Raw genomic sequence first — 24,662 nt, 5'->3', positions numbered from 1 at the left:
ATAGCATACAAACATATATATATAAAGGGGTAAAAAGACTCCATCTATCTCACAGAGATGGTTATAACCAAAGGAATTTTTTTTCTCTCTTTTTGTAGTCCTAGAAATTGAACCCAGTATTTTCTTTTCATTTCTTCTCTTTTTTAAAATTTTATTAGTTGTGAAGGACCTTTATTTATTTACATGTGGTGTTGAGAACCCAGTGCCTCACACATGCTAGGCAAACACTCTACCATTGAGCCATAACCCCAGCCCTGAACCCACTATTTTCTTTTTTTTTTCTTTATTGTTAATAGACATTTATTTTATTTATTTATATGCGATTCTGAGAATTGAACCCAGTGCCTCACACATACCTGGTAAGTGTGTGCTACCGTTGAGCCACAGCCACAGCCATAGTCATATGAACCCACTATTTTCTAATATTCTTATACCCGATTAAAAAATATGTGGGGCATGATAGCAAATGCTTGTAATTCCAGCAGCTCAGGAGGCTAAGGCAGGAAAACTGAAAGTTTAAAGCCAGCCTTAGCAACACAGCAAGGCCCTTATCATCTCAGCAATGTCTCATTAAGTATCCCTAGGTTCAATCCCAGGACCAAAAAAAAAAAAAAAAAAAAAAAAATCTGTTTCAACAATTATGTAAAAGTAATTTAATGATAATTTGTATCCACAGGAAAAATTTTGAAATTTAATGTCACCCTTACTGTCACTTAAAATTTAACAAAGCATCATGAAGTAATTGCTTTTCCTGCAAAAAATTACAAGAAATACATTAAGCCTAAATACATTAAGGCACTGTGACACACATCTGTAATACCAGCGGCTCTGAAGGCTGAGACAGGAGGATCGAGTTCAAAGACAGCCTCAGTGAAAATAAGGCAATAAGCAACTCAGTGAGACCCTATCACTAAATATAATATAAAACAGAGCTAGGGATGTGGCTCAGGGGACAAGTGCCCCTGAGTTCAAATCCCAGTACCAAAACAAAAACAAATAAAAAAATTAGAGTAAGATAAAATTCTGCAGTAAAATTTGAGTTCAAGGACAAAAGTATGTAAAACTTTAACTTTCAAAAGAGCTTGCCATGGTATTTGAGATTCCAATAGTCATTTAAAGAATGCTAAGCCAGGTTTGGTGGTACATACCTGTAACCACTATGATTACAGGAGGACTAAGTTGGAAGGATTATAAATTTGAGGCTAGCCCCAGCAATTTATCAAGACCCTGCCTCTCACAAAACAAAACAAACAAACAAACAAAAGAATGATGTCAAGGTTTCATTTTATAATGCCAAAATTATTATACTAGGAAGTATGTCTTTTGCAACTATTCATAAACTTACAATGAAAAATTGAAATGAAACCTGCCAAATGTGAGGGAGGATATATTTTTCAAAAGTCATTCTGGAAGTACTTGGACCAAAAAGCTGAGGGATCTCAGCTTTAGAATACAGTTTTCTCAACTTTTAGCATGCAAGCTGATCCGAGAGACTTAGTAAAAGTTTACTAAGTAATAGTTTATTTATATATTTATTTATTTTTAAAAGTTTTAACTCAGTAAAAGTTTACTAAGTACTCTCCTACTGGAAATTCTGATTCAGTGGCTCAGAATTTAACAAGGCCCCCGCATTCTACGTCAAGCTGACCAGTGATTCTGATGGCTTTTGAAACATGTTTTGAGAAACACTACTACAAATTAAAATATGAACTTTATCATTTTGTGCACCACCGTGCCTGGCTTAATGTATTTTTTTACATTTATTAGTCTTTTTTGCAGGAAAAGCAATTACTTTAAAATCCTATGTAAAACTTTCCTCATTTTATAATCATATCTCCTATACAAATATGATATACTATTCAGGTAAAGATCATACATTTGTCTCTAAATACATTTGGGGGATTAATGTGGATTGTTCCTAAGGCTTGTGCATGCTTCACAACTGAGCTAGATCCCCATCCTACCCTTATTTTTAAGGTTAAACATACACTCTACACTCTAAACAAAATAATACTTCAGAAAAGAAAAAGTTATATATAGCTATATGTATTACTTTTCAAAGTCCTGGTTAATATTCGGATTAAAAAGTCACATTAAAAGAGCAAAGGAACAATATCAGAAAATTGAAATTCTAGGATTGACTTTATCATTATTCTCTTGTGATTATATGTACATCAAAAGTTCCTGAGATTATTTTTCACTTTGTTAGTAAATAGGTTGGACTATATCACGGATCCTTAACCCAAATTGTACGTGATGGGATTAAAAGGTCAAAGCAATTCTTAAAATTGAAGACAAAATTTCAAGTGTATGTGTACTTTTCTGGGACAAGAGGACATACAGAATTAATCACATTTCCAAACATATCAAAGAACTGCTCCCACCAAATAATTAGGAAAAAAAAATATGTCTTTTTAGTTTTAAAATTGTATGATTCTTACAAATGTAACTCTAGGCATACTTGTCTTTGGAGATGTGGCTGCATCATGGAATATTGAGGGCCGCTGTGCCTGGGTATCCCTGGTATTCTGGCAGCATTCTGAGCCAGTCTCATTTGATGGGCTTGAAAAGCTCCACAGTTCATGTTGCCTCTTTGCATGGTTTGCACACTGATTAATCTTGGAGGCTATAAAAAGTAGAAATTGCAATTTATATAATATTTTTTATAAATATCTTTACATTACAAAATGTTATGCTAAAAAATAATTCAGTCAGGATAGAAGGGTATAAAGCAAAATATCAAAGTCATTGTTCTCAGAGAAGTATTAATAATCAAAAGTGTGTGTATCACTCCAAAATTTCTTGTCTCATGTGTGTGTGTGTGTGTAATTAAAGCACACTAACTTATCTCACCCAGAAGTAAGAGTTTTGAGTGTGAGGGGCAGAAAGAGCAAGAAAGACAAAGAGATGGGAATGATTTGGAAAAAAAAAAAAATGCGTAAGGAACATATCAGAGCTTAGACAATGTGGTTCTTTCTCCCACAGCCATGTGAAAAACAAAAAAGATCCTGTGTGGAAGACAAGAGCCTCAGCACTTTTGGAGTAATAAGAAGTTCATTTTGTTTCCCATGGTAAGTTATTTATCTATAGTTTTTCTTCTTCACACTTCCCCTGCAGTCCTATCACAACCAGAGCAAATAATCTGACCTTTGAACTCTATTCCTGCTAGTAACTTTGAATGTATGACTCATTTATATAAGATAAAGAATAGTCTCGATTTATTCATTATGTGTATCAATAATGTAGTGATACAATACTCACCTGTTGTTGTAACATCTGAGGAGCTGCTTGTCTAGGATGCTGTTGTGTTGTTGTTGTTGTTGTTGGTACAGGAGCTGGTGGTTGCTGCATCCTCATCTGTTGCAACTGCTGATGTTTCTGAGCATATACTTGTTGTTGCATGTGCTGGAGTCGAAGCTGTGCTAAATTAATCTGTCCAGGGGTTTTACTAATGTGGTTTGTCCCTGGAGGAACTTGCCCAACTACAACATTAGGAGTATAACCAGGAGCTGGTTTACTCTCTATTACTAGATTACCTGAGGATTTAAAAAAATAAAAAGAATTTGCATATAATCAACTACTTCGAAGATTATTCACTATATTCTCTTCCTTTTCTGACAACTCTCAGCACTGCAAAGCTTCTAGTACGCGGGTATAGCAGGGATGGGAGCTGGAGGAGGGGGGAGGAGAGGAGGCGGATGGGAAAGAAGATGATCAGAAACCTAACATTGTGACACCCTCCTCCCAAACAACTTTTAAGTAATCAGAATATATAATCTGCTCTTATTCTTTGTTTATACAGGTTGTATAGAAAATTAAAGAGCTGAGAGACATGCCCATATAGACTGTCTAATTCATATTTATCTCTGTCTCTCTCTGATACTGGAGATTGAACCATGGTATCCTAACCAATGAGCCACATCCTCAACCTGTTTTATGTTGAATCTCACTAAGTTGCTGAGGTTGGTCTTGAACTTGCAATCCTCCTGCCTCAGCCTCCTGAGTTGCTGGGATTACAAGAGTACATCACTGTGCCAAGCTTAAATATCTCTTCATGATAAGACTCAAAAGATATTAATTCCAGGGCCGGGGCTGTGGCTCAGTGGTGGAGTGCTTGCCAAGCATGCATGAGACATCGCTGACACCACATAAATATAAACAAATAAAATAAAGGTATCGTGTCCATCTACAATTAAAAATAGTTTTTTAAAAAAGATACTAAATTCCTTAAGTTTTTGAATTGCTGATATATGAAGGACAAAGTACTATATTGCTACAAAACTGTGTTCTATGGAAATATTGCATGGTTTGAACCATTTATAACCTTAGAAGTGACCATTTTCCCGGCTTTTCCCAGAGCTATTACTTTCTTTTTTTTTTAGTTGTTTTTTTTATTTCTATTTTTTATTAGTTGTTCAAAACATTACAAAGCTCTTGACATTTCATATTTCATACATTTGATTCAAACGGATTATGAACTCCCATTTTTACCCCATATACATATTGCAGATTCACATCGGTTACACATCCACTTGTTTACATACTGCCATACTAGTGTATGTTGTATTCTGCTGCATTTCCTATCTTCTACTATCCCCCCTCCCCTCCCTTCCCCTCCACTCCCATCTTCTCTCTCTATCCCATCTACTGTAATTCATTTCTCTCTCTTGTTTTCTTGTCCCTTTCCCCTCACTTCCTCTTATATGTAGTTTTGTATAACAATGAGGGTCTCCTTCCTTTACCATGCAATTTCCCTTCTCTCTCTCTTTCCCTCCCCCCTCTCGTCCCTGTTTAATGGTGATCTTCTTCTCATGCTCTTCCTCCCTATTCTGTTCTTAGTTGCTCTCCTTATATCAAAGATGACATTTGGGATTTGTTTTTTAGGGATTGGCTAGCTTCACTGAACATAATCTGCTCTAGTGCCATCCATTTCCCTGCAAATTCCATGATTTTGTCATTTTTTAGTGCTACGTAGTACTCCATTGTGTATAAATGCCACATTTTTTTTTATCCATTCATCTATTGAAGGGCATCTGGGTTGGTTCCACAGTCTAGCTATTGTGAATTGTGCTGCTATGAACATGGTTGTAGCAATATCCCTATAATATGCTCTTTTAAGGTCTTTTGGGAATAGTCCAAGAAGGGGAATAGCTGGGTCAAATGGTGGTTCCATTTCCCAGCTTTCCAATGAATCTCCATACTGCTTTCCAAATTGGCCGCACCAATTTGCAGCCACACCAGCAATGTACAAGTGTACCCTTTTCCCCACATCCTCGCTAGCACTTGTTGTTGTTTTGACTTCAGAATGGCTGCCAATCTTACTGGAGTGAGATGGTATCTTAGGGTGGTTTTGATTTGCATTTCTCTGACTGCTAGAGATGGTGAGCATTTTTTCATGTATTTGTTGATTGATTGTATGTCTTCCTCTGAGAAGTGTTTGTTCAGGTCCTTGGCCCATTTGTTGACTGGGTTATTTGTTATCTTATTGTTTAATTTTTTGAGTTCTTTGTATACTCTGGATATTAGGGCTCTATCTGAAGTATGAGGAGTAAAAATTTGTTCCCAGGATGTAGGTTGCCTATTTACTTCTCTTATTGTTTCTCTTGCTGAGAAAAAACTTTTTAGTTTAAGTAAGTCCCATTTGTTGATTCTTGTTGTTAACTCTTGTGCTATGGGTGTCCTATTAAGGAATCTGGAGCCCGACCCCACAATATGTAGATCGGAGCCAACTTTAATACCAATACTTTTCAAGTTATTTCAGGAAATAGAAATAAGAGGGAGCTCTTCCAAATTCATTCTATGAGGCCAACATCACCCAGATTCTGAAACCAGACAAAGACACTTCAAAGAAAGAAAACTACAGACCAATATCTCTAATGAACCTAGATGCAAAAATCCTCAATAAAATTAGAACTATTACTCTCTAGAGTTAGAAGGCAAATTTTAGCTATGTGTGATTTAGGGCAGAAGTTGTCAGGCCACATAAAAACCTGCCACACAGATTCTGATTTTGCTTGTTTTTAACAAAAATTATAGACAAATTTGTATATAATTTTTAACCCAAAGATTACTATTTTAAAAAACAATTATAGACAAATTTGAATATATAGATATTTTTTAACCCAAAGATTACCATTTTTAAACAGAAACCCATGAAAACTCTACTTTAACCATTCCCAATGTTAAGGACTTGTCTATTCTGAAAGTGCATTTATTCGTTCAGTTAGACATTTCTATCTGATGGGCAACTTTTTATTTAAGACAGGGTCTCACTATGCTGCCCAAGTTGACCTCAAACTCCTAGTCTCTGAGAAATTCTCTGGGTAGAATTGCCCTCTTTCACCCACCACCATTTTAAAATTAGAGCTGTTTTTCTCTTTCTCTATAATTTTTTACCCATGGTCTTTAGGTCCACAATATGGAGTAACAAAAGCAAAGTCCATTTTTCATCTGTGTGAAAAGAGCTGCTTTTGTCTTTCAGACATTCCTCAGGACATGACTATTGGATACAGAAGCTTTTTGAAGGTCCTTCTATAGTGCATTATTTGGCATTATTTAATTACTAAGTATCTACAAAATTCTTCCAGAGAATGAATAATCATTTGCTAAGATGTCTACAAAACAAAACAAACAAAAACCCCCCATATTGACAAACTCTTAAGTATTAAGATGTAATGAAATAGCAACACAAACCATAAGTAGAGTTTCCAATGAATAAATATATTCCAAGCCTTTCACATTTTAAGGTTAAAAACTTCATCTAAAACTTGCTTGACATGTTTTCTTCTCTCAATTTGGTATTTGAAAGTTATACTCATAAAATGATTTCTCACCTAAATTTACTACATTCTTTGCCCAGAAGGTAGGATCACAATGGAAACGTATTGCTCCATTAGCAGCAGGAACAGGATCACATCGTGCTTTCAAAATATGACGCAATTGAAAAGTAATCTTAGAGGGAAAAAATTCATATTAGTCTTATACATACAAGACAGAAACATAGAAAAAAGTCATCACACAGCCCAATTATGTCAAATCTCAGATGAGACAGTGTCAATATTTAAATTAGCTCTCAAATAAAATGTATATACTTCTTCTGCCATCTCTGACAATAAACTATATTAAGGTACTAGGTATCTAAAAAGAATAAATACAGTCTGATTTCATTTATATCAAATTCTAGAAAAGGACAGCAATCAGATTAGTGGTTGCCTAGGGTCAGGGGTAGAAGGGACAAGGATACAATGAAAACTTTTTATATCTTGATGTGGGAGAGTTACACTTGCCAAAATTCAAGCTGATACTTTTAAACAGTTGTAGTTAGTTCTCCGATTGTAAATAATACCTTAATGAAGTTGATTAAAGAGAAATAAAGATATTTTATGTCTTACCAGTCGCTTGCTGTACAGTAGTGCTGTGCTGCTGCCACTAGCAATTGCCCAGTTAGTAAAGTTCATAACATGCTTCACCTGCCTGGAGAGGCCTGTGATGTCATTCTGCTGCTGTAGTAGCTTCATCTGTCTTTCTTTTGTAACATTCTGAAAAAAAACAAGAGCTTTACTGAAGAATAAAAATCATATATAAAAATCATATGTACACAATACCTATGTTTACTTTAAAAATAAGATAACTGGACAAGCTCATGCTTATTTAATGAGCCTATGATCCATAAGAGGAAAGATCAGTTAACAAAAGTGGGACTATAACTTGAGTTTACTACGCTAAAAGAATCTATAAATAGAAATTAATGTTAGTTGATGTCGGCTTTTTTTTCTTACAGGATATAAAATGTCTGTTAAAATAGTGTCTTCCTATTAGGTTAATCCAATATACAATATGAAATTATAAGCTGACCTTTAGAAATACTTTAGAAACTTTCTTTTTTTTTTCTTCTTTTTTTTTTAATGAATCTTTTTTGTAGATGGACACAACACAATGCCTTTATTTTTATGTGGTGCTGAGAATCGAACCCGGGTCCCACGCGTACTAGGCGAGCACTCTACCACTGAGCCACAATCCCAGCCCTAGAATTGACTTTCTAAACTACCAAAAATATTTTTACTGGTGTGGCATGATGCTGAAGTTAAAATTTCTTCAGCTCAAATTAAATTAGTGAAAATTTTATATTAACTTAGTCTAAAACAAAAAGATAAATTCCAGAGCTCTAAGGGTAGAATTAGGAAAACTTTTTAAAAAGTGTTTTTAAAATTTTAATATACGTTTTTTAGTTGTAGATGGACACAATATCTTTATTTTATTTATTTATTTTTCTGTAATGCTGAGATCGAACCCAGTGCCTCACACTTGTTAGGCAAGCGCTCTACCACTGAGCCACAACACCAACTCAGGAAAACTTTTGACATGACAAATTCAAAAAGAACAAAGAGGGGCTAGGGATGTGGCTCAAGCGGTAGCGCGATCACCTGGCATGCGAGCGGCCCGGGTTCGATCCTCAGCACCACATACAAAGATGTTGTGTCCGCCGAAAACTAAAAAATAAATATTAAAAAATAGTCTCTCTCTCTCACTCTCTCTTTAAAAACAAACAACAACAACAACAAAAAAGAACAAAGAAGTGAAGACTGACCAAACTAGAAAAACCAATTTCAGAAATCCCTGCAAAGGAAAAATAAACTACTTAACAGAAACTGAAATCCCTTGAAGGAATGGGTAATATCTGATATATTCTGACATTCAGCCTTTCAAACAACCTGCCTACTTATTTCTTAATCTTTTCTCCCACCAAAATTATTCAACTTAATTTATTGCATAATATTTTTGACTAAGGAAATAAGTGTCTAATTTTATAATGAAAATCAATGAATAAAAGTATCCAATTGACAAATTTGATTTACAACCTCACTAGAAATCATTACTTTTATAAAGCTTAGGAAAACCTCTCTTTTACAAAGTGTAGGAACATATTACACTAGAAATTTTAAAATTATTATCATGTTAGGAGTATATGGCATATTCATTATTAGGTATTTACATACATACACTTTATCCTTAAGAGGCATCTTTTAATTCTGAAGCCCTTGAAATGGTTTTTAAAATGTCTTCTTGGATGTATAGCTAAAATTTATTTATAATACATTAACCTGTATCAAAAATAGTTACTGCTAAATGCTCTCCATTCACACGGTCCTCTGCAGGAAGGTAAGAACCATCTGTTAGGGTTGAAAGCAACTAACCAGATGTACAACAGGAAAGAGACCCCCAACTTCAATGATATGGGCAAGAATACTTTTAATTTCACAATTGTGTTTCAATGGAAAGATGTATTTAAAAGACAGAAATTCAGAGATAATATTTTGTTCACATAATTTCTTTTATTTGCATGTAACTAATGTTTCTAATTTCTTAAAAGTTCTAAGCAGAAATTGAATGGAAAAAAATTTAAGGGCAATCTGAGATAAATGAAAGTTACTTAATCAATACATAGCTTAAATTAATATTCAATGGTGTAAAGAACATAACCCCATATTATTTGAGCCTACTTAATTAAGAGCACAAAATTTCAAACAGGAAATTTCAAGATGAGAAGTTTCTTTTCTGAGAAATTCAATTTCTCAGAAAATTCACATTTGAAATGTTGAGACCTGTAGGCAATAAAGTCACTGATTTAAAATTAATTTGAATTTAACAAAGATAACTAGATACACCTCTAGAAATTAACATCTACATAATCATCTAAAAATATGTAACACAAAAACCTAACACCATAAAAATATCAATATTGAAAATTTATAAATTTCAACATAAGCCGCACGTTTGGCAAAACTATGGAAACATTTTAAAATAAGGTGAAATATACAAATGGCTCAAGCAGAAGCCCAACATGCATTTAAATGAAAAAAATTAAACTGAGGCCCCTTGTTAGGGGGAAAGAAAAAAATGTGACAGGCCTGCTTTGTCTTCACTTATATCACATTTCAATAATTTTTTTTTTCATTCCCAGAGAGGATATCACTAACTCTATGTATACAGCTAAAACTAATGTTATCAAATTGGGCTGCAAGTAATTAACTAGAAAAAAGGTCTCTTTCCCAATAGAAAATTAAAAAAAAAAATTTTTAATTTTACTTTACTTCCATATCCCCAACCATTTAAAAGAGTTTTCAATAAACATTAAAAACAGCTGAAGAGCAAGAGAAGCAGTTTTTGTTTTATTTTGGCTTTGAACCATACCTCTAGCTGCTGTAAGAGAGATTTTCCTTTCTTATTAATTTCATTGATAAGGGTGAAAATGGCCACTTTAATTTCCTGTTCTACTCGTTTGTTAGTCTCATTTACTTCTTTTATCCTGAATAAGAGAAATGCATCATTAGGTTATCAACTTATCCTATGTCTTGGAGTCATCAACTGTTACAGAAATTCAACTGGGCACTTAAACAAGAAATTAAAGTCAAAACTTTGTCAAAGTGTACAACTTATGTTTCAGCAGATCTACCACTTAAATTTGGTCCAAACAAGCTATGTATAGAGACAAAGAATGAATTTAATATTTAGGAAATTTAAATCAAGCTTATAAAAGGTCAGTTCATTAAACTGGAGAAAAATCTCCTTTAATCACTAGGACATGAATGAGATATACAAACATCTAATACACCAAGGACTGCTGGCTAGTGTCAAATTTGGCCCATTAGTACTATTTAATATTAATATTTTCCTTGAATAATGTGCAAAGATGGGAACCTATTATCACCCTTTGAAAGGGCAGGTATCAAACTTGAAAGCATTTGTTTGATTTCACTTAAAACTTAAAACACTTCAAATGTGGGTTCTGATATTCTCCCTCCTTCCATAACTTCCTCTCATAACAGTTTCTTAGTGTATACAGTAAAAAGAACATTAAAACATTTTCAATCTTGTTTTTCTTTTCTTTTTTTGTCGGGGGGTGGGGGGCAGGTGCCGCTGGGGATTGAACCCAAGGCTTCTCACAATTTAAGCATGTGTTCTACCACTGAGCAACACCCCAAATATCTCCGGTCCCTAGATCCAATTTTAAAAATAGCCATTGGTTTTAGAAATAGGTATGAGCACCCATAATGGTTGTGGAAGTTTTGATAACTTACAAGATGGGACAAAAGCAATCCCATCAATATAAACAAATAAAATGCCAACATAAAACCATAACAGGCAGTCTTTACTTTTTATATATTTTACTTCGGTACAAACTGCCTTTCATTTGGTTAAATTCATATCTGAGTAATTTTAATATACTCTAAGCAACAGATTTATAGTTTTTTTTTCCTCCGTTGCCTGTATATCACAGCTTGTTTGGGCACTTATTTGTAAATTTTATTGAATTCTGTCATTATTAAAGTGAGTGGAATACATTTTTTAAAAAATAAAGGAACTAATTACTAGGGATAAGAAATGTTAAGTCCTATACATAAAATGACTGAGCCAAAGATGAAAATCATTAAGCATGGTGAAAACAAAAGAGTTAGCCTGAGTCTTATTGGACTTAAGCAAGAAGGAAGAAAATATGTACATTTAAAAATAACAGGCCATCTAAAAGCAGGATTTCGGGGGACATAAAGGAAGCAGTGTTAACCTGTCAGCTCCTGCCTGGCTATCCGTACTCACCTGCTGCTGCCATGCTTCCTGCCATTTGAATAAACAATGTTTCTATACAGCAAAAATAAATAAACAAATAACAGGTTGGATATGGTACTGTATACCTGTAACCCCAGTTTATTGGGAGGCTGAGGCAGTATGCTGAACTTAGTAAGACCCTGTCTCAAAATAAAATTAAAAAGTGCTGGAGATGTAGCTCAGCTGTGAGCCTGTGCCTACCCCGGTTTTCACCGGTGCGTGTGTGTGTGTGTGTGTGTGTGTGTGTGTGTGTGTGTGTGAGAGAGAGAGAGAGACAGACAGACAGACACGGGTGGGGGCGGGGGGTGGATGTAACTTTGTGTGGAACACTTCCTTAATATGCATGAGGCAAATAAAACAAACAAAAAGGAAAGTACATTTCTCTTTCCTGTGAAAAGAACTGCTTTTATTTTTCAAACGTTGTTCAGGATGTGACTACTAGATACATTAGCTTTTTGAAACTCCTCAAAAACAAAAAGGAGAGGAGAAGGGAGATTATTAGAATTGTAAGAGTTTTTTTAAAGCTTTCTGATGAAATCATTAATTTACCCAAAGTTATATAATATAAAAGATAAACATTTTGTTCTATTTCTGAATACAAATCCAGGAAGATATTTAAAAATTTGGGGTTGCCATATGAATCAACTATCTTCCTCTGAAAGGGTCATCTATCAATAACTTCCGAGAAGACACATTTATCTTTTTCAACATAAACCACAGCACATCAGCAATTTAATCTAAAACATCCTGACATTTCTTAAAAAAAAAAAAAAAACAAAAAAAAAACAACCAAGCATCATTCAACAATAAGCCTCTCCACCCCCCAAAAGAGAAAACCATCAATGGACAGTATGTGCATTTACATTTATTATCTATAGGAGCCTTTCATTTTCTTTTGTTATTACTTAGGATGAAAAGTTCTACCATGTTTAAAGCACTATTTTCATTCATTCAACTATTTGATATTTTTGAGCATCTGTTGTGTGTGTGTGTTGTATTTTGTTTTGTTTTGCGGTACCAGGTATTGAATCCAGGAGCACTTAACCACTGGGCCACATCCCCAACCCCACCTCCACAGCCTTGCCACCACTTTTCTTTGATATAGGGTCTCACTAAGTTACCTAGGGCCTTCCTAAATTGCTCAAACTGGCTTTGAACTTGTGAACCTCCAGCTTTAGTCTTTGGTCTCTGGGATTACAGGTATATGCCATCATGCCCAGCTTGTTATGTGCCATTTTAATCATAACAAATTAATAAATTTTAATAGTCAGGAGAAAGTTCCAATATTTGTGAGCTTATGCAATAATTATATTGTGACCCTATTCATACTTTTAAGAATTTTCATGTTTTAATTATGCCAGCTCCAAGTGTTTGTCTTTCTAGTGTAAGAGTCCTAACTTTGTTAACCTATTTGCCCATGGAACTTATTCCTGTTTTCCCCTATAAATTAATTTTTTAAGAAATGTACCAAAATAAGTATAACTTCTTCTCTTGATAAAAATAACAGCAGCAGCTAAAATCTGGGTGCTTACAATATGCGAAAAACTATATTATATATTCATGTTATAATGCTACTAATATGATAAATACTGTTTTTAATGCTTGTTTTAGAGACGGGAGAATAAATTTGTTCACTATACTTGTTCTTGCTCCTCTATACTGTACCTCCCACACAATCTTTACTTTAAATTCTATAATTCAATTCTCTATATATTAAATTCTTTTTCCAAGTTTAAAACTTATACAGACTAATCTTTTTAATTATAAAATAGTGAAATACATATGCTAAGAGTATAAAAATTTCCTAGTCAATTAAATTTTGCTTAACAAATACTATAAACCCAAACTCAAATTACATCATTATTTTTTAAAAATTAGGTTTCCTGTATATGTTTAATAATAAACATTTTTAAGTGGATTTACTCCTCTTTAATAATTCTTAATATAAAATTATGGTTTTAAGGCAATACACTTACCTATTCTGCACCTGAGTAGCTGCAAAATGAACATAATTCTTCTTCTCAAGAAGCTTAGCCAATAGGTTTTCAATTGCACCTTTCTGATTTTGAAAAGCTTCTTCCAAAAACTGATACCTTTAAACAAGAAAAACTACATTTAAAATATAAAATTTAAAATTGAAATCAGGATATAAAGAAGAATAACTTAAGTCAACCTTGAAACCTTACATAAATAATCAACTCCACATGCTAGCCACTTGTGTATTACTTCAAAGGCAACTTTTAAATAGAAATTCCTTTTCTTCTAATCATGGACAGCTATTATTAAAGAAAAAAAAAGACTAAAATAATGTTTTCTGTTAAAATTTTGATTGATGATCATACTTTTAAAAAAATCCAAATATTGGATTGTTATAAACATTTTAAATCATAAAACACAAGCATACCATACAAATATACTATCAAAAGAAAGGAAAAAACCACTCTGTTCCAATATCACAAAACCCACTATTAGCACTATAATATACAGTTCCTTGTTTGTCTATGCGGGGATTGCCAGAAAAAGCATTCTACTACTTAACTACAACTAATTATGCATTTTCACATGTATGTGTGCTCATACTATATATGCAATTATGAGTCTGTATTTGATTCTTTATCTTGTCTTTATAATCATACTTGAAATAATTTTTGAATTTGAGATGCCTTGTCAAACTTTTCAAAATGATTATATCAATTAAAAATATTGGGCTGGGGTTGTAGCTTAGGAGTAGAGTGCTTGCCTCACATATGTGAGGCACTGGGTTTTGATTCTCAGCACCTCAGATAAATTTTAAAAAAAGGCCCATCAACAACTAAAAACGTATTTTAAAAAAATATAACCAATACCAGTTTAATTTCAACTCTGTCAACTTGATTTAGTATATGTTAGAATTTTCTAGTGAAGGAAGTATAGACTTTACTGGTTAGTCATTATTAGAAAGCTAAAATAATAGTTTTCTTTCCTTTTTGTAGTTTATCTATGTGATTTCTACATGAGTAAAAAAGATTCATCTGGCTCATAGTATAGTTAATATATAGGCACAAATATGAGCTGATACCACACTGTGACAAGAGCTATAATGGTGGTGTATATAATAATCTAAAACAAGAATCTACTAACTAAATCAGCCTCAACAGCAAGGAAAACTTCACAGAGATGTCAGAACAGAAACCTCTGTTGGCACAGTTAATATATTATAAAGACATTAAGATGGTCAAAGGAATATGCAAAGGACAGAAGATAAAGCAGTAACTGATTTAAAAAAAAAAAATCCAGAGGCAGCTAAGCATGGTGATGCACACATCTAATTCAGTGACTTGGGAGGCTGAGGCAGGAGAATTGCAAGTTTGAGGCCAGCCTCTGCAACTTAGTGAGGCCCTAAGCAGCTCAACAAGACCCTGTCTCAAAACAAAAAATAAAAAGGGCTGCAGACTTAACTTGATGGCAAAGTGCTCTTGGGTTCAATAAGGAAGGAAGGAACAGAGGGATGGGATGGGGGCGGGGTACAAATTAATGAAGAAAGAAAGGAAGGTAGATTATTCCAGAGGCAGACTGTAAATGACCTAGTATACCATGGTACTTCTGCATTTAGTCTCTTAAATAATGGGAAACCCTTGAATATTTCTAAGCAGAATGTAAATATCAGATTTACATTCTAGGAAAATAACTAGACAGAAATAGAAAAATATCTAAAGAAGAGAGTAGAAGTGAAAGACCAGTTAAAACTCCAAGATAGGTGATAGACCATTCAGATGATGGAACGGAGTACTATTACTGGTTGATATAACCAAACAAGCAGGAACAAATGACTCTATAAAAGATCAAAAGCAATGTTGATCTGGGAGGTGGTTATGGCAAGGCCCATAGTTAGAATTGAAAAATTCAATGCCTAGTTAAAGCAAAGTCAAGGAAAAGTCACAAGGAATGAGGCATCCAAGATACTGACAAAAATGTAATCATCCTTTAAGACACTGGTATCACAAAAGTAAAGGCAGGAATAGACATGCAAATAAAAAGGCTAAGAACACTTAGATGTCTTTATCTCAGGTAGATATGGGGAAATGCTATAAAATTAACATAAAGGGAAGTTTACTAGGTTAAGAATGGAGGGCAGTAAGAAAAAGTGTAGAGCAATATGCAGATCTGTGTTATAAAAAACTGTTGATCAGGTTTTTATTTTGTGTGCTGATTTAAAGAAAAATTTTACTGTGGTAAAATACATATATTAAAATATGCCAGGGGCTAAGGATGTGACTCAGTGGTAGAGAGCTTACCTGATATGAATAAGGCCCTGGTTTAACCCAGAGCACAGCCAGTTTAACTATTTATCTATTTATTAATTAACTATTTATCTTTTATTTATACAGGTACCACAGATAAAACCCAGGGGTGCTTAACCACTGAACTACATTCCCAATAATTTTTATTTTTTATTTTGAGACAGGGCCTCACTAAATTGCTGAGGTTGGCCTCAAACTTTGAATCATCTTATCCTCCCAAGTCCCTTGAATTATAGGTATGTACCACCACATCTGGGCAGTATGACTATTTTTAAGCAATCAAACTGTTTGTAAGATTGTGCATATTAAAACTATCTAAGATATTAATTAAACAGCCCCCATTATACATGTGGTTTTTTTAATTTAGAAGACTTTTAGCAGGGCATGGTGATACATGCTTGTAAGCTTACCAGATCAGGAGGCTAAAGCAGGAGGATCACAAGTTCAGCCTGGACAACTTAGCAAGACCCTATCTCATAATTTAAAAAAAGGGCTGGAATGTGGGTATACTTCAGTGGTTAAGGGGCTTGCCTAGCATGCTAAAGATTCTAGGTTCAATCCCCAGCATCCCAAACACATGTGCACACATTCCACTTTAAAGCTGTCCTATTTTTGGATAGGGTTACCCATGAGAACTGGTTCTTTCATTGAAGACCAGCATTTGATTTATTCCATATACAACGATTTCTTTATGGCCAATAAGAAATGTTTTACTATGCTAAATCTATACAAATAAAGTACAAGTATCAAAATTCCATGCTAATCCTTTTGACTTAAAAAACACTATCACGGGCTGGGCATGTGGCTCAAGCGGTAGCGCACTCGCCTGGCATGCGTGCGGCCCGGGTTCGATCCTCAGCACCACATACAAAGATGTTGTGTGCGCCGAAAACTAAAAAATAAATGTTAAAATTCTCTCTCTCTCTCAAAAAAAAAAAAAAAAAAAAAAAACTATCACTGTGAAGAAGAAAGACCTTTTGAAGCTGAGTGTGGTGGCACATACCTATAATCCTAGTGATTCAGGAGGCTGAGGCAGAAAGATCACAAGTTCAAAGGCAGCCTCAGCAACCTAGGGAGACCCTAAGCAACTTAGTGAGAACCTGTTTTTAAATATTAAAAAAATAAAAAGGGGTTTGGGATGTGGCTTGGTGGTTAAACATCCCTTGGTTCAATTCTTGGTACCAAAAAATAAATGAAATAAAAATTTAAAAATAAAAAGGGCTGGAGATGTGACTCAGTGACTAAGTGCCCCTGGATTCAAATACCCTGTAACCTTCACCCCCAAAAGAAAATATTTTGAAGGAAGGCTTCATTATGTCTGCAAATAAGAAGACATTTGGTGGAAAACTCAATTACCATTATCAAAATTCACAAAATCCTAATTCATAAATTTAACTTTGAACAAATATCATTCTTCCAAAATAAGCATTCAAGTGAACAAGAAACAAGCAAGTATGGTATTTTCCTAAACATGTATACCTAAGTGAAAATATGTATACCTCCCTTTCCTTATATAGTGATTGACACTTAAGTTGAATGCAGAAGGATAAATGAATGATAGCTTTCTAGGGAGACCAACTTAGAAGAATGTAATAACTGCACTGAAAACAAACAAAAACCCTAAAAGTACAGAGTTTTAAAACTACCTGTTATTTTCAGGTTGACGTAATAGAAGGCAAAGGTAGAAGAGTGAAGAAGTACTAAAGCTAAGAAGCTTGTGCATTTTGCTGAAGATAGGTTCAGATAATAAATAAGGGTAAACGGGCTGGGGATGTGGCTCAAGCGGTAGCGCGCTCGCCTGGCATGCGTGCGGCCTGGGTTCGATCCTCAGCACCACATACCAACAAAGATGTTGTGTCCGCCGAGAACTAAAAAATAAATATTAAAAATTCTCTCTCTCTCTCTCTCTCACTCTGTCTTAAAAAAAAATTCATTATAAATAAGGGTAAAACGATAAATGCTGGCGAGGATGCAGTGGAAATTATACACAGACTGCTGGTGGGAATACAAATTGGTACGACCAGTCTGGAAAGCAGAAAACTTGGAATAGAACCACCTCAGAAAACTTGGAATAGAACCACCATTTGATTAAGTTAACCTACTCCTTGGAATGTACCAAAAGGACTTAAAATCAGCTTACTATAGTGACACTGCCTCATAAATGTTTATAGCAGCTAAGCTATGGAACCAACCTAGGTGCCTTTCAAAAAATGAATGGATAAAGAAAATGAACTATAACTCAGTGATAAAGGATGGCATTTGCTGATAAACAGAAGGAACTGGAAACTATCATGCTAAGAGAAAAAAAGCCAGTCCCAGAATACCAAAGACCTAATGTTCTCTCTGATACGTGGACACAATGGGAGGCAGAAAGGGGGAGGTCGAAGTTCATTGGATTAGACAAAGGGAAATGAAGGAGGGTGATGGAAATAGGAAAGACAGTAGAATGAATCAGACATAACTTGTTCATACATGAATACACAACCAATGTAATGAATCAGATATAACTTTCCTATGTTCATACATGAATAAACAAGCACAAGAATGAAAAATTATACTATGTCAAGTACTCTCTACTGTCAATGTATATCTAAAAAGGGCATATAAAAGCTGGGCATGGTGATGCAGCTGGGGAGGCTGAGGCAGGTGGATTGCAAGTTCACAGCCAGCCTCAGCAGCAGCGAGGTGCTAAGCAACTCAGTGAGACCCTGAATAAAATACAAAACAGGGCTGGGGATGTGTCTCAGTGGTTGTGCGCCCCTAAGTTCAATCCTCAATACCAAAAACAAACAAACGAATGAAATATAAAATTTTAAAAAATACATAATGGTGAATTATCAGGAATTTATTTAAAAGTGATGATCAAATTGTCTGTGTTCACTTAAATAAATTTCAATTGTACGATCAGAACAAGAGAACACTAGAGTTTTTCAAACAGGTGAAATAAAACAAAAAGGGGAAAATATAAAGGTAGTTTTGATTATAAATTATCTCCCGTAGTTTATAGATTTAACCTAGCACAAATATTTTTCTAATTCATCGAAAGTCTAACTGAAATACTTTAGAAACAGGAAAAAGGAAGAATAAATGAATGAAATAAGTATAAATTTGATTAATATAAGAACATTTGAAAGTATTTTTTAATTTTAATCTTGGATTGTGAATTAACAATTATTAATGTGCTTTCTCAGACACAATGTTTTCACTAGTATTTCAAAACATCTAAGTAAAAATTATATATGCCAGGATTTAATTTAAGATGAAAATCTAAGAAAACGTCCTAAGCTTTAGGCTAAAATTATAGAAACTCAGTATAATAAATATACAACTGGTAATCTGTTTTTTTTTTTTAAAAGAAAGAGTGAGAGAGAGTGAGAAAGAGGGAGAGAGAAAACTTTAATATTTATTTTTCAGTATTTGGTGGACACAGCATCTTTGTCTGTATGTGGTGCTGAGGATCGAATCCGGGCTGCACGCATGCCAGGCGAGCGCGCTACCGCTTGAGCCACATCCCCAGCCCCAAGGTGTTATCTTAAAAGGTTGAGAACCACCTCAGCTAATAACTTCAAACTTTTGAATGCACACCTTGTGTTTTAGTAAATCCTGAACATTACTATCTGACTTGCCAAATAAGTACTTAGTGACTGTTAATGATTTAATTCTGAAGCATGTGGGAAAACATTTATGCTAGTTTGTATTCAAATCAAATTAGCCTGGGAAACTTGATTGGGAATTTGAACCCCAGATTTTTTATTTTTTTTTGTACTGGGGATTGAATTTAGGGGCACTTTAACATTGAGCCACATCTGCAGCCCTTTTTATTTTGAGACAGGATCTTACTTAAGTTGCTGAGGTTAGGATCAAACTTGTGATCTTTCAGCCTCAACCTTTTCAATTGCTGGGATGACAAGCATATGCCACTACATCAGCTACTACAGACCTTTTTAAAATTTTTTATTTAGAAATAGGGTCATCACTTAATTGCCTAGGCTGACCTTGAACTTACAACCTTCCTGCCTCAGCCTAATGGCTGGCATACACCACCATGCCCAGCAAGGGGTATTTTTTTTTTAGATGTTGATGGATCTTTATTTTATTCATTTATTCATATGTGGTGCTGAGAATCGAACCAAGTACCTCGCACATGCTAGGCAAGCGCTCTACCACTGAGCCACAACCTCAGCCCAACAAGGGGCCTTTTTAAAAAATCAGCTGTCATTTTTCTTCAGTTATTTCACTTTTTGAAATTAAAGAATTTTTTGAAATTAAAGATGTTTCAAACATACATTCGAGTCTCAAATCTACTGAACCTATCATCCACTTTCAAAATTGATGGCAAATTTTAATCAACATATTCACCTACACCATCTCCTAGATTACTGTGAAGAAAATCTTGAACATCATTTTTCATTTAAGCACTTCTCAATCTACAGATAGCATCAGCTAGACTTTTTTGAGATTTTTTTTTTTTGAGAATTTGAGAATTTAATAAAATGTCATATGGATTCTCTCACTAAATCCCCCAACCCCCACCCAGTCCTGGGGATCTAACCCAGGTCTTGTGCATGTCCAGTAAGCCCTGGACAACTGAATTATATGCTTATACCATCAATACCACCAGACCTTACATCTTTAGAAAAACTTAATGATTCAGATACTATTCTTTTGCAGGGAAGGGGGCACTGGGGATTGAACTCAGGGGCACTCGACCCCTGAAACACATCCCCAGCCCTATTTTGTACTTTATTTAGAGACAGGAACTTGCTGCATTGCTTAGTGCCTCGCTTTTGCCAAGGCTGGCTTGAACTAGAGATATTCCTACCTCAACCTCCTGAACTGCTGAGATTACAGGTGTGCGCCACCTCGCCCAGCTCTAGATGTTATCTAATTAGTTGGGTGCTATGGACAACTCAATATTTACCTTTATAGAACTATACTAAGAATAAACTGGTCAAAACACATAAAGCACCTAAGGCTTAAAGGTATTAATAAGAGTCATAAGAGTTTAAAGCCTGATATCACTGATATCATGGATTTCGAATGGAGTGAGGAAACTAGGCAGCAGTGTCTCCAAAACCAGCAGCACTTATAGCAAGACTGACCAACTGTTGGAATTGCAGATTACAGAATTCAAAGAAGTTTATTTGTTATTGTTGTTCCATTATTTGACAAGGATGGTGATAGAAGTGCAACAACAAAGAAACAGGGAACTAAAATGAAGTCTCCTGGGCAGATTTCCACAGAAGAGGATTTCCACAGGACATAATTAATGATGTAGATGCTGATAATGGCATAGCTGATGATATTAAACTTCTGACAATCGTGGAAGAAAAATTAAAGACACAGACAGTGAAGAAGAAATTAGAGAAGAATTCTGTGTGATTCAGGCTGGCAATGCCTCTAACAGTACAGCAGAGCTTCACCAGGTGATGACTAATCTTGAGAAGTTAATGGATGAAGAACCTGCTAAAACGATCAGGGAAGCAGATACTGATGACAATGGACAAGTAAACTATGAAGCAATGGCAACAAAGGAAAGACATTGTACCCAATTATTAAATTTCTTGCAAAAAACGACTTGACTTTTGTTTGTAACTGATATAATAGGTTTCCCCCTACTGTCCAAAAGTTATTTTTTTTGAAGGCACGTACAGTAATTAGGACTTCATTCCTTAAGGTTTCTTCCCTTATTTTACTGTCATTGTACTAAAACTTTATTTTAGAAAATTACTAGTTGATAAAGTAACATTTTGTGTATGGCTTGATCTGTATATATGTAAGCCTTTTTGCACTTTTAAAGTCAGAGGAGCTGGTCAAATAAGTGAACATCTGGGTTATTTCTTCTTGGTAGTTTTATTTAGGATCTGTGGGCATGTTGTAAAGTGTGGAGCTATAACTGCATGTGGACTATGAATGGTGCAAAAAATATGTACTTAAAAGTTGCACTACTGCAAAACAGGAGTATTATACTGGTACTTGTATGCTTTACTTTCTATACTGCTGGTCTTATACTAGAAACATTTTCTTTCGTATTTATTTGTTTTTTTAAAGAAAAACATTGTGCTGTTTACAGCACAATTTTACTCAAATCAATTCCAGTTCTATATGTTTTCTAATTTAATAAATTACAATCTTTTACTCTCCTCCCCCATACACCACACACATCTCTATCTAATCTTTTCTTCTATAAAGAATCCGTTATTAATAGTTTGCAAAATGAAAACAGAAAAACTGGAGGGAATCAAAGGAAACAAAGGTGGCTCCTAACTACAATGATATAAGGTATAATTGGCATTGCAAAGAGAAGAAAAAAAAACTGGAAACATGGCACCTTGAGTAAAAATAAACAGAAGTAGCAGAGGAAGAAAAGATCCACTAACAGCAGCAAAATGTCTATGCATGAAAGAATGAAATACTAGAAAATATTCAGGCAACAATCTTAAAGGCCTAGTGAAAAGCAAAAAAGACATCTGAAATTTTGCGGGGAGGGAGGCAACTCTATGAATCTATAACTTTATGTCTCAAAATTTTTAAAAAATTTAAAGGGGGAATGGTTGACAGCTTTTAAATATATTACATGCAATGGGTGGGCTTTAGTAGCAGTTCAGACAGCTCAAGAAAACATCTGTGGAGGGCATGGTGGCACACACATGTAATCCCAGCCACTTGGGAGGCTAAGGCAGGAGGATTGCAAGTTCAAAGCCAGCACCAGCAATTTAGCAAGGCCTAGGTAATTTAGCAAGACCCAGTCTTAAAAAAATAAAAAGGGGTGGGGATGTTGAGCACCCCTGGTTTCAGTCTCTGTTACAAGGAAGGAAAGGAGGGAGGGGGAGAGAATAAACCAAAACATTTCTCAACTGAGATTGTCTTGCATTTTGAACATTAAAAACTGGAAGACACAGGGAAAAAAAAAAAACCACGAAAAAAAGGTTAAAAGACAATAAAGAATGCAACAGATTCAATATTTAGAGATTACTGATTGAAAAACATAATCCTAAACCAGATTTTAAAAATATTTTTGTTACTCTTTCCACTAGATTTATAGGTACTTCTGTGTTTATGATGCATCTTGAGATTTAAAGCAGTTGTTATTGGTAATGCAATGACTCTATATTTGCTAGGAAGAAATAACACAATAAACAAGGTAAAACAAAGTCCCATTTTTCCTTTCCTTACATTGTAACCAAGAAGAAAACAAAAACTTTATTAGGGTGATGTGATAAAGAGGACTAGTGGCTAAAAATTCTACACTGTATGGATACACAGACAAGGGCTCCTCAAGTCATGATATTTCTACCATCTCAAAGACAGAAAACAGGCATACAGTAAAAGATCAGAGATAAATAAAAAATGTTTAAGTCAAGTTGCGCTGCTCCAAAGAAAAGTAGCTAATTTATGGGATTTCAATCTTTGTAATAAATTTATCAATTAACACAATTTTCATCCAAGATACCATTTAACCCTTTGGCAAATGGGTAACACTTATCTGTGGAAATATCCACTCTGAATGTTTTTTATGTTTATTTTTAGAGTTTTTTTGGTTTTGGTTTTTAGTTTTTTTTTTTTTTTTTGAAAGAAAATTCTTCTGGCTGTTTTCTTGTTTTTTAATATATATATATATTTTTTTAAGTTGTTGATAGACCTTTATTTATTTGTGTGTGGTGCTGAAAATCCAACCCAGTGCCTCATGCATGCTAGGCAAGCATGCTACCACTGAGCCACAACCCCAGCCCCTGTTTCTTCATGTTTTCTCTCCTGATATTCCTCTCTTTCAAGCTAACTCTTAGTCATATTCAAATATTCTCTATCATAAACAATCATTTTGTTCTATGGATTCCTTGGACAGTATTCTACTAGGCCCCCAAAACTATGATATTAAAATTAACATAGCTAATCCCAGTTATTCAGGAAACTGAGACTGAGAAGGATCACAAGTTCAAGGCCAGGCTAGGCAACTTAGACTCTGTCTCAAATAAAATGAAAAGGGCTCAGTATATGTGTATGTGACTAGGGATGTGACTCAGCGGTAGAGCTCTTGCCTAGTATGCATGAAGTCCTACGTTCAATTCCTCAACACAAAAACAAACAAAAAAAAGCTTAAATAAAAATAAAAAGGGCTGAGCATACAGCTCAGTGAGAAAGTACTTACCCAGCACAAGTTAGACTTTGCATTCAATCGCCAGTACTACACACACACACACACACACACACACACACAGAGAGAGAGAGAGAGACAGAGAGAGAGAGAGAGAGAGAGAGCAAACCTCTGTTTGAAGCAATACCTAAATAAAGCAATTTTATATTGGAGATACTTTGATGAACTATTATGGAACCAGAGCCACACACACAATCTCAGTCTCACAGACTACAAAATTCTAAGATAGTCACCACCTACTATGGTATCTGGTACATGGTGAGCAAGAAAGTATCTACTGAACAAATAAGATCAATAAATACTGAATAAGCAAGTTATTTTGTCTCTGAAAATAAATGTGTTTAGTGAAAAAAAAATGTGCTTAGATAAGAAATACTGATTTATTGCCATTATTCTAAATCTAGCTTCCTAAGAGGACTGATTATATACATATGTACACTTTTTAACCAAAAATGTATTCAGAACTTATCTGAAAGATTTTTTAAATTTTTAGAAGAATTGAAACAATAATTTTGGCAAAGGTCCTTCTAAGGAAGTAGTTCTTCACCTTCACTAAATAAGGAAAAACATCTGAGGTGATTTACCAGTATTATTTAAATACCATAAAATGTTTTTGCTATGCA

At 34.6% G+C, this 24,662-nt stretch overlaps 1 protein-coding gene across 2 annotated transcripts in view; it reads right to left on the bottom strand.

Annotated features, from left to right (window-relative positions):
- Window positions 1-24,662, bottom strand: part of TRIM33 (tripartite motif containing 33) — a 125,552-nt gene that overhangs the window by 24,152 nt on the left and 76,738 nt on the right. For both annotated transcript variants that reach the window (XM_081306550.1, XM_081306549.1), the window contains exons 5-10: window positions 13,581-13,697; window positions 10,192-10,306; window positions 7,392-7,538; window positions 6,834-6,951; window positions 3,262-3,536; window positions 2,462-2,626 (exon numbers count right to left, since the gene is read on the bottom strand). In XM_081306550.1, coding sequence (XP_081162676.1) covers window positions 2,462-2,626; window positions 3,262-3,536; window positions 6,834-6,951; window positions 7,392-7,538; window positions 10,192-10,306; window positions 13,581-13,697 — 937 coding nt within the window. The remainder of the gene's footprint in view (window positions 1-2,461; window positions 2,627-3,261; window positions 3,537-6,833; window positions 6,952-7,391; window positions 7,539-10,191; window positions 10,307-13,580; window positions 13,698-24,662) is intronic.

Source organism: Spermophilus citellus, assembly GCF_964194105.1.
Source record: "Spermophilus citellus genome assembly, chromosome: 9".
Taxonomy (NCBI): domain Eukaryota; kingdom Metazoa; phylum Chordata; class Mammalia; order Rodentia; family Sciuridae; genus Spermophilus; species Spermophilus citellus.
The sequence above is the reverse complement of the archived record's forward strand: the minus strand, read 5'-3'. Positions and strand labels throughout refer to the sequence as shown.